This window comes from Littorina saxatilis, linkage group LG15 (genome assembly GCF_037325665.1).
Source record: "Littorina saxatilis isolate snail1 linkage group LG15, US_GU_Lsax_2.0, whole genome shotgun sequence".
Classification (NCBI taxonomy): Eukaryota; Metazoa; Mollusca; class Gastropoda; order Littorinimorpha; family Littorinidae; genus Littorina; species Littorina saxatilis.
In genome coordinates this window covers 37157554-37174515 of record NC_090259.1, presented here as the reverse complement: position 1 = coordinate 37174515, position 16962 = coordinate 37157554, and the positions used below count along the sequence as shown (strand labels likewise).

At 41.6% G+C, this 16962-nt stretch overlaps 1 protein-coding gene and 1 long non-coding RNA gene across 3 annotated transcripts in view; both read right to left on the bottom strand.

Moving 5' to 3' along the window:
• LOC138949244 (uncharacterized) overlaps window positions 1–9399 on the bottom strand; it is a 28288-nt gene extending 18889 nt beyond the window's left edge. Inside the window, exon 1 of the long non-coding RNA XR_011450207.1 lies at window positions 8319–9399. This is a non-coding gene — a long non-coding RNA (uncharacterized lncRNA). The remainder of the gene's footprint in view (window positions 1–8318) is intronic.
• Window positions 9400–12882: 3483 nt separating this feature from the next.
• The window catches only part of LOC138949232 (LIM/homeobox protein Lhx3-like), a 44712-nt gene continuing 40632 nt past the window's right edge, over window positions 12883–16962 (bottom strand). For both annotated transcript variants that reach the window (XM_070321004.1, XM_070321005.1), the window contains exons 4-5: window positions 15094–15435; window positions 12883–14560 (exon numbers count right to left, since the gene is read on the bottom strand). In XM_070321004.1, coding sequence (XP_070177105.1) covers window positions 14223–14560; window positions 15094–15435 — 680 coding nt within the window. In that variant the 3' untranslated portion in view covers window positions 12883–14222. The remainder of the gene's footprint in view (window positions 14561–15093; window positions 15436–16962) is intronic.

Genomic DNA, 16962 nt, shown 5'->3' with positions numbered 1-16962 from the left:
AATATGTGCGCGATATAAATTGCACAAAATAAAAATACAAAAATAAATAAATAAATCCCTGCGCTTAGAACTGTACCCACGGAATACGCGCGATATAAGCCTCATATTGATTGATTGATTGAATCAGTGAATGTGAAAAGACTATGGGTAGTCGTCTAAGACAGGTTAAAATCAGTCTAACGAATGACTACACAAACCTGCATGTGTCAGGTTTTAATTTTTGTTTGTTTGTTCTTTCTTTATTTTGTTTTGTTATTTCGTACGTTCGTTGATAAAATGCCGTCCCAACCTGCCGCCCACACACACACACACACACACCTACACACACACACACACACACACACACACACAACACACACACACACACACATTATAACCCCCCCTCCCGAATCCCCTCCCCCATTCTCTACCCGCTAGCTCCTCTTTGTCTCACTCTCTCCTCCTTACAAATAACAATTTGATAAGTTCATCTTTAATCCACGTACCCCCCTCCCCGAATCACCTCCCCATTCTCCACCCGATAGCTCCTCTTTGTCTCGCTCTTTCCCCCGGTGTGACGTTTTCATCTTTCGCCGTGTTGATATTTCGCTTCTCGGCCTCGTTGATCTAGTATAAACTCTACACTGAACAAAAAACACCCTTCGATAGTACTGATGAGCGACTTTGTGTACCTTACATTCATGGGGCCAAATTTGTCCAACCAATTTGTTTTAATTAACTTAGAAATTTGATTCATCCTAAAATGTTTCCTTCTTACTCAAGGGACGTAATTAACCACTCAGTACACGTTTTCGAAGAATTCGATTTTGGGGTTGAAATCTATTAAATTTTACCACCAATTTTCTTCACATGCAAGAAACTGACATGCTTTTCGTCCTTAAATAATTTCACTTCTTAATTTTACCAGGAAACAACATTTCAGTCTTGAGTATATGTCGAAGGGGAAATATGTACACAGACGAAAGATGAAATCGTGACACCGGCAGGGTATCTCGGCTGCCTACTTGAGTGAGTAACAGAACAGGTCGACAAAAGACAGTCAAGTATGTAATGAGCCAATGTGTCAAGTTCTGAATTCTTCTCATACCACTGTCCGCTGGGCAGATTCACTTGAACTTGAAGCAGCTTGTCTGGATACATCGTCCTCCCTCAAGATCGTAAAATGCCCAATTAAGTACTTGAGATAACAATGGCCGCCCCCGCTTTCAGTCTCATGCACTGAGCTAGTCTGATTAAACAGCTTTCTAAAGGTTGCGTCCGTCTATGTGAAACGTGTTTTTCCTTTGTGTTCCACTGCTTGTGACCCATTGTTTCGCTATACTGACTCAAAAGTTGAGTCTAAAAGAATGTGTATCCCTTGAACTGAGTTAGGGCTGACATTGTGACTATTGGAAAGACCCGCCATCTTTGGCCGGTCCGTTTCCAATCATGGTCTCGACAATCAAGTAATCTGTGCATGTGTACATGGAGTACAATAAGTGATAACGTCTCATGAGGAACAACTGAAAACAACTTACCTTCGAGTTGATTACGATGAATATTTTAGTCCTGAAAGTGTTCATCAAAGTTGAAAACCAAATTTGGGATACACAAAGTCGACCGTGGCCATCACCGGAGAACACTGTCGGTTAGTAACGCGTCTTTTTTTGGGAGGGAAAGTTTCGCACTCGCAAATCCATTTAACTCAGCAAATTCCTTGAAACAATATGCATTTATTTTATACTCTTTTCGTCTTACACAATTAGTGAACCTCTATGTTTGACCGAACATTAATTGAATAGAATATTACGAAACTAAAAATGCAGGTGAAAAAACCGAAATGATTGACAAAGTTTCGACGTTGTCTCTCTAGCTCTCTGTCTCTCTCTGACTCTCTCTGTCTCCCTCTCTCCCCTCTGTCTCCCTCTCCGTCTCTCTCTATCTCTCTCTCTCCCTCTCTGTCTCTGTCTGTCTCTCTCAGTGTCTGTCTGTCTGTCTGTCTGTCTGTCTGTCTGTCTCTTTCTCTCTCTTTCTCTCTCTTTCTCTCTCTCTTTCTCTCTCTCTCTCTCTCCCGCGACCCCCAGCCCCAATTTTTGGAAGGTTAGAAACTAGAGGACGTACATTTCTGTACAGTCACCATAAAATCTTCATCATGAATGCAAAAATGTTAACAAAATCGGCAAACCATAAAAGAACATGAAAAAAGGAAAGAGGTGCATTTAAAGGCTGTTGTGTACTGGCTCTCAAAATCCGTTCAGCAGAATGAGTTCGCATGTAACTGAAACTATTCTTAAAAGTTACTTGGTGATTTTAAAAGCTTGATAACACAAGTCCCATGATTTTAGACATGCTACAATGCCTTTAATCGAAGAAAGTTTGCGTTCTTGGCCGAGTCAATGCAGCTGGCTCAAAAATTACCTCCCTTGGATATAGCGGAATCGGCAGGGTGGAACGGCGCTCTCTTATGCCGTGCAATGGGCGCAATCGGGTAGTCTAGTCATGTCCTCAAGAATACTTCAAAGGTAGGTCAAGAGAAACTAAGGACGGGGTGCGAGGGTGACTTCTCCAAGGTTATAACATTTCAAACAATAAATAACGGAGTTCATAACATGTATTCTGCTCCCTTCCTGCTTTTTCAGGTGTAATTCCCACTTGAACCCTGTTTTAGTTCAACTTATTGGCAGATATATTGTCACGCGCCGAGGGACACAAACACACTCACACACACACACACACGCACGCACACACACACACACACACACACATACACACACAGCCACCCACAAACACACATACACAAACTGATGTCACACACACACACACACATACACAAACTGATGTCACACACACACACACACACACACACACACACACACACACACACACACACACACACTAACACGTGTACACACACACGCACACACACACACACACACACACACACACACACACACACACACACGTATAGATAATCACAGAGATTAGGTTCATGTATTCTGCCCCCCTCTCGCCAATTTACAAAATACAACAAGAGGTTTCGGATGAGCACAGTAGATCAACTTTAAACGTACACAATTATATTTTTAGCATTACTTTTCAATTCTCGTTGATGCATTAATGATGCCAGAAAATGTAACCGGACGCATTTGGAACGCCAAATTAAGCAATCAAATACATTGCGCGGTACATCGGCGCTTAATTTCATAACGTCTGACTGAGTCATTTGTTATTCGGTGATAGTTTCGCACATATCTATCTCCTGTATTTGAAAATCTGTTCACCTTACGTAATTTTCAAAGGCTTTATATATATATACATTTCTTTGATAAACGATACGAAACCGTGCAGGTGAAAAATTGGTAATGACTGACGTAGGATTTACGTTGTGGATTTCACGTTGAGGGCACGTTGGCGATCAATCAAACCCCAACGTTGTGTGTTTACGTTGAAACTACGTTGTAGGAACGTTTGTTGTATCAAACTAACTTTTTTTTTGAAATCACGTGAATTTCACATGAAAATCACGTGAGTATACCAACGTTGTTCGAACACCAGAAAATCACAATAATACAACATCGATTTTACCTTGCTTTTTAAGGTGGAATCGACGTGAAATTTACGTTATGTACCAACGTGTAAAAAACAAAAAAACACAACTGTAACGCAACGTTGCTTTCACGTTGTGTTTTTTGGTTGGATCCACGTAAATTTCACGTAATCTTCGCAACATTTGTAAGACACCAAAATGCAACGTGAAATTCACGTAAAATTTACGTTGTATTACAACGTCGAAAGAACACCAAAATCTCACAATGACACAACGTTGGTTTTACGTTGCGTTTTTTGGTTGGCTCAACGTAAATTTCACGTAAAGTTCGCAACGTTGCTAATGACACGAAAAATTCACATTTTCGCAACGTCGTATTCACGTTGTGTGTTTGCTGGGTTTGTACGGTACATAATGAGAATAATGATCCTGTTCTTTGTGTCGTCCTTCATCGTCCTTCCTTGACACTCTTGGGTACATCGTAGCAGTTACTCACTTACTTGCAGTGTTGTTCCCAGTCTCCGATGACAATGACAATTCTTCATTTTTCGAGGGTGACAAGATATTCAAAGATATGCTTTTTATGCATCTGGCCCTCAATAGGTCACTTAGACCTGGATGGAACATATGTATAGGTCCAAATGTCCTGGCTTTGTCCATCTAGTAGAAAAAATCATTGGTCAGAAGACCTAAATATCACAACTATTGGACGGTCAGGTCCGATTAATGTGTCAGATCAAACAAGTATGCGTTAGTGGCCGAAGTCCAGGGCAAGGGAACAACGCTGTACATGTACTCGCTTGCTGGCTTGCTTGCTTGTTACTTACCACATCGCTCGCTCGATCACTCACTCACACACTCACCAACCTGCAAAATTAATTCAGTCAACAAAACTATTCCCACTGTGCACAGAAAGCAGCCAGGCTGCTGATTGTTGGTATGTGTCAAAGTGGAGGGATGCTCCTACCTCGTGTCAAGGCCTGGACAAACCTGTGTCGGTTGATTACATGACAGGCTGTGGATTGTTGGTATGTGTCCAAGTGGGGGGATGCTCCTACCTCGTGTCAAGGCCTGGACAAACCTGTGTCGGTTGATTACATGACAGGCTGTGGATTGTTGGTATGTGTCAAAGTGGAGGGATGCTCCTACCTCGTGTCAAAGTGGAGGGATGCTCCTACCTCGTGTCAAAGCCTGGACAAACCTGTGTCGGTTGATTACATGACAGGCTGTGGGTGGGACGTCAGCCGGCCTTCTTAATCTCACATCAAGTACAAACTGACTATCCCCCCTCCTCTCCAAAGTACTGATGATCGAACGTTGGACACCCCCGAAACTCCATAGTGTCTAATTCGTGATTGAATAGGATATTTGGACTAAGAATTCGCTTCATCGCAAAATCTTTCTTTTCTAATTCAAGAGACGTAACCATTCTGTGCGTTTTCGGGTAAAATCTATCGTATTTCATCACAAATCTGCTTTACTTGCACAAAATTGACATGATTTTCTCCCTGTATATATTCGTATCTCTTTTCAGTGCGGGGTTTATTTTGGCAGAAGCCCGGCTGACGTCGTACCTAATAAATTATAGCCGCATGATAACGTGACATACACGGAAAGTAAGACCGCCATCTTTAACCTTCAAGGTTCACACGTCAACAAGGGACAAATAACGCAGCGTTCTGTAAGGAACCTGGCCAAGCATGGTTCGATGAAACTGTGGGTCTCACACTCGGCTGCTGAGGACTGGGGCTAATTAGATCCCCATAGCACTTAGTGTGTGGTAAATTACTATTGAGCGCGTTCCATTAGGCTTACAGTGGCCGTGGGTTGACACAGCGATCCCTGAGACTATCCAGCGAGGCACTCTAGGAAACAAAGGGAGACAATGCTCTAAATATAGATGGTTGGTTATTATTGTCTCTTCAATAGTTAATGCTTTTCGAGATCGATGCAAGTTTGTTTCCGTTTTCAAATGGTTAACCAACGTATCAAAACAATTGGACGGCTTCTTTGATTCCTTGTTCATGCTTAAAACATAGCAAAGCATGTGGAACGGACTCGCGCGAGAGCTGCGAAGACTCGATGGCCAAAATAGTCACAACAATCACAGTCCTGGGCATTAACCTCCCCCCCGTAAAAATTTCGGCAATTCTGTCGAAATGACGACAAAGTTTTGGGAGATTTGAAATGAGCTTCGGAGATTTTGCCAAATGCCGATACCAAACGATATCACTGCGACTTTCTGTGCCTGATTTTACACACCAGAAGACATCGTGTACGTGTGAGTGTTGGAAGTAATGTTGCGGAATAATGATTTATTGACGACTATCGATCACTTTTGCTCCACGGTAAGATCAATGTTATTAAATAGAATGTTTTACAACAATATCAACGCAAGGCAAAAAGAGGAGGGGGGGGGTGAGGAAGGAGCTTGGAAGCCATGGTTGGCCAAGAATGTCAAGGACATAGAAGAGTTAATATGAAACTATTGATTATGATAAGCTCAAAGTATCCATGGAAAAAATAAATGACAGTCCCGTATGGTACGCAAACAATGCTGACATCCTCCCTGGAAGTAACGTGAGTTGTTCCTCGAGGCGTTTACCTCGCCAGCATCTTGCATGCGAGATTTATCGACGATTTTGAAATAAGTTCATTATTAAATGTTGTTCCATAAGTGTTTGTCGGTCTGCTTACAAGACTAGTGGGTCGACGCACTGTAAATATAACGTTTTATTTTGTCAATAATTAAACGTTCCAATAATCTTCAAATCTTGTGTTTTGATTGTAAATTGTTCCTCTACAATACGTCAAAACGCCGCTTTCCTTTGTTTACCGACAGTCTAATATTCACTAAATTGTTACATCACAATCTGTCAGTGTTATGATATAAACAAATACGGCTTTTGCTCCGTTTACATGAAAACTAATGTACACACGAACAGCCTTAATTTAAATCGCTTTTTATTTCTCTTCAACCACTGATGTTGAAATTAATCTTAACCACTCATTCTTTCGGTATTGATCGCAAGGCTTTTGGCAACGTTTCATATTTTTCAAAAGCTGTTAAAATGCCTTGAAGCTGTTTGCCACACTATTCAATTTTTCATCGTGTTTCTTTCTGTTGATACTAGTTTTACAAAACGGAGAGACATAAACATCGTCTTTGTTTCATTGTTTCATAAACTGTGACAGAAATGTAAAACCTGTGTCACTATGTTGATACTAGTTTTACAAAACGGAGAAACATAAACAACGTCTTTGTTTCATTGTTTCATAAACTGTGACAGAAATGTAAAACCTGTGTCACTATGTTGATACTAGTTTTACAGAAAGGAGAAACATAAACAACGTCTTTGTTTTATTGTTCAATAAATTGTGACAGAAACTTAAAGGCTGTTCTACTCAATTTTTCACGGCGACCTGTGTCCCTATGTTGGCAATGTTTAATACATTTCAAAGGCTTTTAAAATGCTTTTAAGCTCTGTGCGACACTACTCAATTTTTCATCGGGATCTTTCTGTTGATGCTAGTTTTACAGAAAGGAGAGACCTAAACAACGTCTTTGTTTCATTGTTCGATAAACTGTGACAGAAACTAAGGAGGCAGCTCGTGCTACTCGATAATTAACAATGGGATGCATTTCTTACTTTTTTTTCTTCTTTACTTTTTTTTCAAAGAACGGAAAATACACTGTTGACAACGACGAAACAGCTTTTTGTATGCTCCAATGATAAAATTTGATGATAGAAAATTAAAACACACACACACACGCACGCACGCACGCACTCACGCACGCGCGCACGCACACACACACACACACACACACACATACATACACACACATACACATACACACACACATATATACACACACACACACACACACACACACACACACACACACACACACACACATATATAGAACGTACAGGTGAAACGTAGCACTTAAAAGTTGCCTACCTACCCTGATTATTTAGACAGGTAACCTTTACCGTAACTGTTTGGGCCTTACGTGAATATCTGCTACAATACTGGAACCAAAAAGCGGGACATGTAGACGATAAATTACTAAAATAAATAGTGTTAATGAACAATTGAACGGTATTATACTAAACTTTTGAGACACCGATGCACACAGTTCGGCTTGTCGCTAGGCAACTAGTTTCTACATTCTAAACGGAAATGTTCCACTTTTAAACACACTTTCTGCAACCGGTTTTAAACACTGAATGACATAATATACAGTTCTACAGGCAAAACAACCACACATGGTAAACACTAAAGAGTGTTTAGGATGTGTGCAACTTTTTCCAGCAGAACTACAAGTACATATAGTGTGTCGCATAGGGTTCAAAACTGGTTACAGAAAGGGTGTTCAAAAATGAAACACTTCAGTTCAGAGTGTGTAGTTTGAGGGAAAAAGCATCAAACAAAACAACAGTTGACAACAATGTGGGTTACATAGTTTCTACTTTCTTCCCAATACCATAAATGTGCCCACACACAATACCAATGGTCATTTGTACCGACTCATCTTACCTCAATGTGATCAGTCACCGGTCATCATTCACAATCTAACCAGTCAGCAAGATGATCAACGTGATGAGCTACAGTATTACAATTACTCCAGAAAAGCAATTAGAGCAAACGCAGCATCCATCAAGCCAGAAGTTGCACGGAAACCACTCTGTGTCCAGACTCGGACACACGCGAGTGAGAACCAATCTGCAATCTAGCGTTCTCGTGAAAGTGAATATCATATAAGACATATAGATCTGCACACACTCACACTGTAAGTTCTCCAGTATCACCGCTAGTTCCAACCCGCAGCAGCAGTCAGAGACTGGAAACGCGTGGCTGCAATAACAGTTCCGTAGGGTTGCGCTATGAAGACAGACTGTGACTAGTTGCAGCGCTGTTCATAATGTGTGTCGAGTGTGACGCTGCTCAGGTTGCAGAGTGGTCAGTTCCTTGACGCGCTACGCGAGATTCTGTATCCAGTGCCTTGTTGCTCCGTACAGCGGAACCCCCCTGTGAGGACCTGGAACAAATCTGAGAAAATGAGGTCTTAAAAAGGGGGGAGTCTTATAATGGAGGTCAAATTACAAAGCTTATGAAAACAAAATCTCAAAAAGCAAGGTCTGAAAATGGAGGATGTCTTAACTTGGGGGGTCTTAAAAGGGGCTTCCACTGTATTCGTCTCCTCAACAGCGAAAGCTTGGTATGAGGTCTGGCGTACAGAGTTGTTGAGTTGACAAGGCCGTTTTTCAGCAGACTTTCTGAGCGATTTCTGTCATCGTCTGCTGCCATATTCAGTGTCGGCACAAGTGACGTCATTTTGAACGTCAGTCGGCGAAACGTCCTTTTTGTGAGGTAAATGTCCTTTAGACATAGCGTCTGTCGGCACAACGTCACGATTATTAGTGGAAGGTCTGCCCATAGAATGTATACGTCATGTCAGATAACGTCATCCGGAACTCTTGCTGCCATGACTTGTGGCATAACGTCCTTCGGGCATGTCTTGGGCATAACGGCCGCCGAATGATTCCCTGTTGCAATAAGGTCAACCGGTACATCTGCTACCATGGTGGGGTTTTTTCTGTCGAAATGTCCGCCTGACATTCTGTCCGTTGTCACAAGGTCTCTGCTATATATATGCCTATATGAAATAGCATCCCTCTGGAATAACTGTTTTCTGGAACACAGCATCATTTCTGTCGGCACAACATCATGTCGCCAGTGCAGCATTACGTCCACCGACTGAATGTTTAGTCAAGTATGCCCCCATGCGAAGAGCATGCGTAAGTAGATGATTCGGAAGACGAGAGTGACACAAAACCTATCTTCTTAGTTTGATCCGATTGTGTCACAATGCCTTGTCAGTCTGGATCGAGGCGCACGTGTCCTCTGCTGTGACAGAGTCAATATCGTACTCATAATGTAACATCTTTTTCATTCAAAACCTTAGCGGCTATGCCTGTGTGCAGTTCGACGATAATAAAATATATATATACATGTGTGTGTGTGTGTGTGTGTGTGTGTGTGTGTGTGTGTGTGTGTGTGTGTGTGTATGTGTGTGTGTGTGTGTGTGTGTGTGTGCGTGTGTGTGGGTGCGTGTGTGGGTGCGTGCGTGTCTGTGCTTATGTGTGAGCGCTACATATACCAGTTACTAGACGTTGACGCATGACATATTGATGGAAACTGACTGCATCGCTGGCTCATGCATGCAATGCATAGCTGTAACCACGACATGCATACGTCTGGCACGATTTCTGGGACCTTTGTTTGCCCTTTCTTTTGTCTGGTGCTTACATCATTAGCCTGTGTGTGTGTGTGTGTGTGTGTGTGTGTGTGTGTGTGTGTGTGTGTGTGTGTGTGTGTGTGTGTGTGTTTGTGCGTGTGTGTTTGTGTGTGTTTGTGTGTGAATACGAATACAATTTATTGTCATTTACGCACGCATTCACGCGCTCACACACACCCACCCACACACACACACACACACACACACACACACACACACACACATTTAAAATTGGAAATGAAGACTGTGTGAAACCACTCTTATTCTTGCTTCACGCTACGTTGTACGAGTTCCACGTACAATGGAGCCTGTTCATAACGACCACCTGAGGGACCGACCAAAAGTGCAGCCATGAAAAGGTGAATAATATCTTTATTTTTATTTTGAATTCAGGAGAAGATGAGGAATACAATGCAATCATTTTATAATCTGCAAGTAAAAATCGGATTTTATATATATGTATATCAACGCATCTGAAAAGCTCGCCTGGAATCCTTGGGACTGGTCGTTGTGGGCACAAACATGGTCGCTTTCGAGAGGTGGTCGCAAAGGCAGGTTCGACTGTATTTCCTGTGCAGCGTGAAACAATGTCAGGTGCCTGTGATGACCAAAGCTTAATTTGCGAGGTGGGCCATCGCGTTATCGATATTTCTCCTGTGGGCTGCAATGGTGCAAAGTCATTTTGCTTCCGATGTTTATTTTTTTTCCTCGCCAAATTTGTCGCGATAATTACTGCGGTGTATACTTTATTGATGAGCTGAAGCAATTAAGGTGATGCTTCATTAACAAGGTGTTTTGCGCATAGGGTTTGGTACACACAAAGCGTTTGAGTGCGACACGTTGTATAAAGAGTCATCATTTATGCTTTAATGGGGGCATCGAACAAATCGTTGTGTATGATTCGACTTGTTGGAAAGAGGAAAATGGTATTATACCCCGAGACACACACACACACACACACACACACACACACCACACACATACACACACATACACACAAACACACATACACACATACACACAAACACACACACATACACCACACACATACACACGCATACACACAAACACACACACACACACACACACACACACACACTCATCACACTCCCTCAACACACACACAAACGCATGCATGGTCGCGCTCACACACACACGCGCGCGCACACGCGCACACACTCAATCAAACACACACACCCACACACGCGCACACACACACACTCACGCACACACTCAATGACTCTCTCAACACACACACACATACTCCCCCAACTCACACACACACGCACGCATGCATGCACTAACACACACTGACACCCCCCCCCCCCCACACACACACACACACACACATACACACACACACTGACTCATTCTCCAAACACACACTCACATTTACGCACGGACACACACAAACAAACACACAAACAAACACACACACACACACACACACACACACACACACACACACTGTGACAGGCACACACTGACTTATTCCCCCAACACACATTCACACATACGCACACACACAAACACACACACACTGTGACATGCACACACTACCACACCCACGCGCGCGGGCATTCGCACGCACACACACACACACACACACACACACACACACACACACACACACACACTATTCAGTCCCAGCACCTTCAAGTGCCCAAAACACACCACACAAAGGAATTGCCAGCCGCCCCTATGCCAAATCGAAGATTGAAATTTCCGCCGTATTTTCTGAGGGTATCAGATATCGGAATACCTTGTTCGCGGGTTATGGGCACCCAAAGCATTATCAATATTAATTGATTGGTCCTGAGCGTTCTTTGGGTGGTTCGATGGAAAAGGATTGTACGTATTGTTGTTTCTCTAGTTTTGGCTGGAAAGACTTATACAACGGTCTGTTTCGTGTTTTTGTGTGTGTCTTTGTTGTTTCTCTAGTTTTGGCTGGAAAGACTTGTACAACGGTCTGTTTCGTGTTTTTGTGTGTGTCTTTGTTGTTTCTCTAGTTTTGGCTGGAAAGACTTATACAAAGGTCTGTTTCGTGTTTTTGTGTGTGTCTTTGTTGTTTCTCTAGTTTTGGCTGGAAAGACTTGTACAACGGTCTGTTTCGTGTTTTTGTGTGTGTCTTTGTTGTTTCTCTAGTTTTGGCTGGAAAGACTTATACAAAGGTCTGTTTCGTGTTTTTGTGTGTGTCTTTGTTGTTTCTCTAGTTTTGGCTGGAAAGACTTATACAACGGTCTGTTTCGTGTTTTGGTGTGTGTCTTTGTTGTTTCTCTAGTTTTGGCTGGAAAGACTTATACAAAGGTCTGTTTCGTGTTTTTGTGTGTGTCTTTGTTGTTTCTCTAGTTTTGGCTGGAAAGACTTATACAACGGTCTGTTTCGTGTTTTTGTGTGTGTCTTTGTTGTTTCTCTAGTTTTGGCTGGAAAGACTTGTACAACGGTCTGTTTCGTGTTTTTGTGTGTGTCTTTGTTGTTTTTCTAGTTTTGGCTGGAAAGACTTATACAAAGGTCTGTTTCGTGTTTTTGTGTGTGTCTTTGTTGTTTTTCTAGTTTTGGCTGGAAAGACTTATACAAAGGTCTGTTTCGTGTTTTTGTGTGTGTCTTTGTTGTTTTTCTAGTTTTGGCTGGAAAGACTTATACAAAGGTCTGTTTCGTGTTTTTGTGTGTGTCTTTGTTGTTTCTCTAGTTTTGGCTGGAAAGACTTATACAACGGTCTGTTTCGTGTTTTTGTGTGTGTCTTTGTTGTTTCTCTAGTTTTGGCTGGAAAGACTTGTACAACGGTCTGTTTCGTGTTTTTGTGTGTGTCTTTGTTGTTTTTTCTTTCTTTCTCTTTCTTTCTGTTATGTTTTTTTGCTGGGCAGTGAGACTGTATTATAAGTATTGGCATGATCTGTTGTTCTGCGAAAAAAGACGTGAATGTGAACAAACTCACATAGAAACAATACAGATACATTTAAGACAAACTGAAACAAACAAAGAAACAGACACAAACACACATGCGCACGCACTCACATGCACACATACACAAACACAATCTCACACACACACGTTAGGTATTGACTTTTATTACCAATTGAGTTTCCCATATGGCTTTTTGACCAATCAGGACGGATTCTAGATGACCCTCTAAATGTTATAACGTTCAGGCAGGGACCCTTTTTGTTTATCAAGCTAAAAATTAACAGGACAAAGTAAAAATTTAAATCAACAATATCACGTGATTTATTCTAAAAAATGACACTTCAAATGCTGTCAGATAATACTCTCTTTATCTAAAAAAATACCGAAAAGCGAGTTTTGTCGGTGGGTGCTTTACGGAACAGCAAGGCACCGCCCATCCTCTGAGTGTGCACAATGCCGCCCCGCTCACTTGAAATCTAAATTATCTAAGTTCGAAAAAATCAACTAAAATTGCGTCACTCGCTTTATGTCAAATGTATTTTTACGTCATTTCCTATCCGTCTGGAGTCGGTTCTAAACCTGTCGCTCTCTGTTCAACAAGAAAAAGCGAAGCAACCGAAACGCATGTTGTTGTGTGTCAAACGCATTTGACCTGTGAATATTCATCACGTCAGGTGTGTTACTCTGATTGGCTGACCCAGGTCACGAGAATTCTTTGACTGACAGGCATAATTAGGTAGGAGCGCTCAAGTTCCCATTGCAGCTGTTCTGTCTAATTCGCGGGGTCGCTTCAAAATTTCTTTGGGTCGAATTACGGTAATAAAACCGTTATTTAGAAATAACTCATAATAATTGCACGCACACAAATGACGTATATTGTCGAGAAAAAAATTGTATTTCGAAATTAGACTTTATTTCTCTTACATACAAGAATACATAAACAACGTTTGATTATTGCATAGCCTCGAAGAGTTCCTGAGATCAAACGGCATGGACAGAAACAAGATTTTTTTTTTTTTTTACGTTAATATTTTCACGCTCTCTCAGTGATTGCTCCGTGTTCTCTTGCATTGATCCCATCGCAGACGTAATGAAGAACTTGAAATACTAAGTGCTTGCTCATAAGTCGTTCTATCTTATCAGAAAGGGAATACATGTTGTACATTAGAAAACGTATCTTTACTGTGAAAACGTCGAAGGTATTCATTCACACACACACACACACACACACACACACACACACACACACACACACACACACACACACACACACACACACACACACACACACACACACACACTCTCTCTCTCTCTCTCTCTCTCTCTCTCTCTCTCTCTCTCTCTCTCTCTCTCTCTCTCTCTCTCTTGTTCTTCTGAGGTAGATTGTTTCTCTCGTTTCCCGTTTTCCTAGTTTCTTGCTTCGCCAAATCCGTGTGCTTGATTTGGACGAGCACTCAAAAAACAAAAGTGTGCAATTGCAAAAATTGCTCAGCAGTTGATCCATGATGAAAGTGACATATCTCCCTGACCTTGCAGATGACCTTGCTGACAGTTATTTCCCTTTTCGTAACAAAACTCGCCTCCAGCAGCACAGACGGGCGAGGGGGGAGGTAATCCTCTTCTGTTGCCACAAACTTCGCCATTCTTGATGTCACAAGGACTCAGATCCACGTTTGGAGGCACAAAATCAGGACGCCAAAGATCGTCCGACATGGGCCACATGCAGGGTTGCTTGGGAAGTAGAGGTGACGTCACGGGAAAGGGCATGTCACACATGACGGCACTGCGCGATGACGTAGGCAGCCGCCCTGAAGAAGCGTGGGACACTGAAAAAGGAGAACATGGGGTTGAGGAATATGAGTAATCATTAATATCTTGTCTGTAAATACTTATTGATTTGAAAGTCCGATCGCTTGTGTATAATACTGATTGAAAATGAGAACCGTTGGACATTGCCTGCAAAGATCTCTTTTTTGTAAGACTTATTTAACGAGAACAAAATCACACACAGACACCATTTAAAAGTCCATTTGTATTTACACTTCTAACCGGGTTAATGTGCACTGTATTGTCTTGTTCCTTTGGATGTGGTTTTTTTTTTCTCTCCAAGGAAATAAAAAATAAATCTACTTTTATCAGTTTCTTTGAGGAAAAAACCCCAGAAACCAACGGTAAACGTCTGTTGAATTTTTTTTTAATTGTTTTATCATTTCTAACACGTTTTTCCTTATCCTTTTGCGTGCTGTTCATCGTTTTACGTTTACTTGTTGATTTGTTTATCCAAGTAATTAAACGTTACATTAAATTAAATATAACGATTACTAGTTTTCTTCTGATGCAAACCAAGCCAGTGTCCTACCTTCATTCACAATGGGAAGTGGATATCCGCCAGGGGGAGGCACTGCTCTCTCCATTCCATCAGTACTGCACAAGTTGCTTCCCCTGTTGTAAACCGTCCCACAATCCCTCAGCTGCTTCTCCTTCCGGTGCAAGTGAAACCACACGCGCACGCGTGTGGCATCTAGACCGTGCTGCCTGCTGATTTGCTGCAATATGTCATGTGACGGGTTCGGGCATGCGCGGTAGATTTCTTGTAAGATGTCCGTTTCCTGCGTCGTGAAAGCGAGGCTGTTGTGGTTTGAAGGAGGTGAGAGTGGTGTTTGTTGACCTTGTAATTCGTGTCTGCTTCCATCTGGTTTATCTGAAGTACAAACAAACACAAATTCACATATTGAATACACAAAATATAACTGAAAAGAAAAGAGAAAGCTCTTGGTACTTCCTATTAAACACTACTTTTAATGGGACAGTTATAATTTGACATGTATTGTTTTTCAATCATTCAGAGTGCAGTCAGCAACAGTAATCTACATTGAATGCTAAAATGTCCAACAAAAATATGCATTCAAAAAAACTCACTCCTAAAAAGCTGTCTTCTTCTTCTGCTGCGTTCGTGGGCTAAAACTCCCACGTACACTCGTGTTTTTGCACGAGTGGATTTTTACGTGTATGACCGTTTTTACCCCGCCATTTAGGCAGCCATACGCCGCTTTCGGAGGAAAAAAGCTGTGATTCTGACCATAGCCAAACAAAAAGTTGTCGAACCTTTTCCCCCAAATGAATACTGTGCACGACGACTTGCATTTTACTGCTGTAAAAGACAACAACAAGGAGTACTAGTAGAGAACTGATCAGTCTTTGTCTTTCTTTATGATAAACCGTCATATGTTTGCAACATAAAACGAGATCACTTTCAGAAAGAAACACCTGAATAAACAGTGAAGAACAACAGATTTGTTTATACATGTACATGCTTTTTTTGTGTGGATATATATATATTTTTTTTTACAAACGTTCGACCTTTCAAAATGACTCCTCATGTCACTGGAGAAAAAGTTCGGCTTCACGTCGACTTGAGATAAAGTGTAAATGAATGCTAATTTAAACAGGGACAATGCAACAGCTTGCGACAGGTGAATCAAGTATCTTCAAAACTGAACCGCAGCAGGTAGGTTGTTTTGCATAATGATAACAATTAACCCGCACAGAAACTACAATGATCTTGAAACAGATGTACTGATGCAGAATCTGTCTTTTGATCACGGTGTCCTTTTCTCATTTTGCAGCAGTCTGCATGAAATGAACCGGTTTAACAATGCTTTGACTTTTCATTTATTTCTTTATTTTGATTTATTTTGTTTTGTCAGTTAAACAAAATGTTGATAGGCTATAATCGATTCAGGATTGCGTCCATCAAGTTTCATATCAGTCGAGAGTTACTGTAATTACAAACATGTATTTTGAATTGGTCTAAATATAATACAACCTTTCACAAATAAAGAAATCAACTGGAAACAGGAATATTAGTGACGTGTTTCCTCGAGCCACCTCAACCAACGCATGACTTAGAGAATTAAAAATAAAAACAGAGATCTAAGTGCGGACAAACAGACAGACAGGGTGAAACCTATACACTCGAATATAAGAGAAAAAAACAAAACAAAACAAAACATTGAGAGAGAAACTAAACATCGTGAATAGATGACATCCGCACACAGGCGCCCACTGAAGCCCAACACCTACCGTTTTCCCATGGACACAACCCCCAACCCATTCCACCTCCCCCACCCCCATATCCCAAACTGTGACAAACATCTGTCGAAATAGAACATCTAAGACCTAATGGGCGGGGATATAGCTCAGTTGGTAGCGCGCTGGATTTGTATTC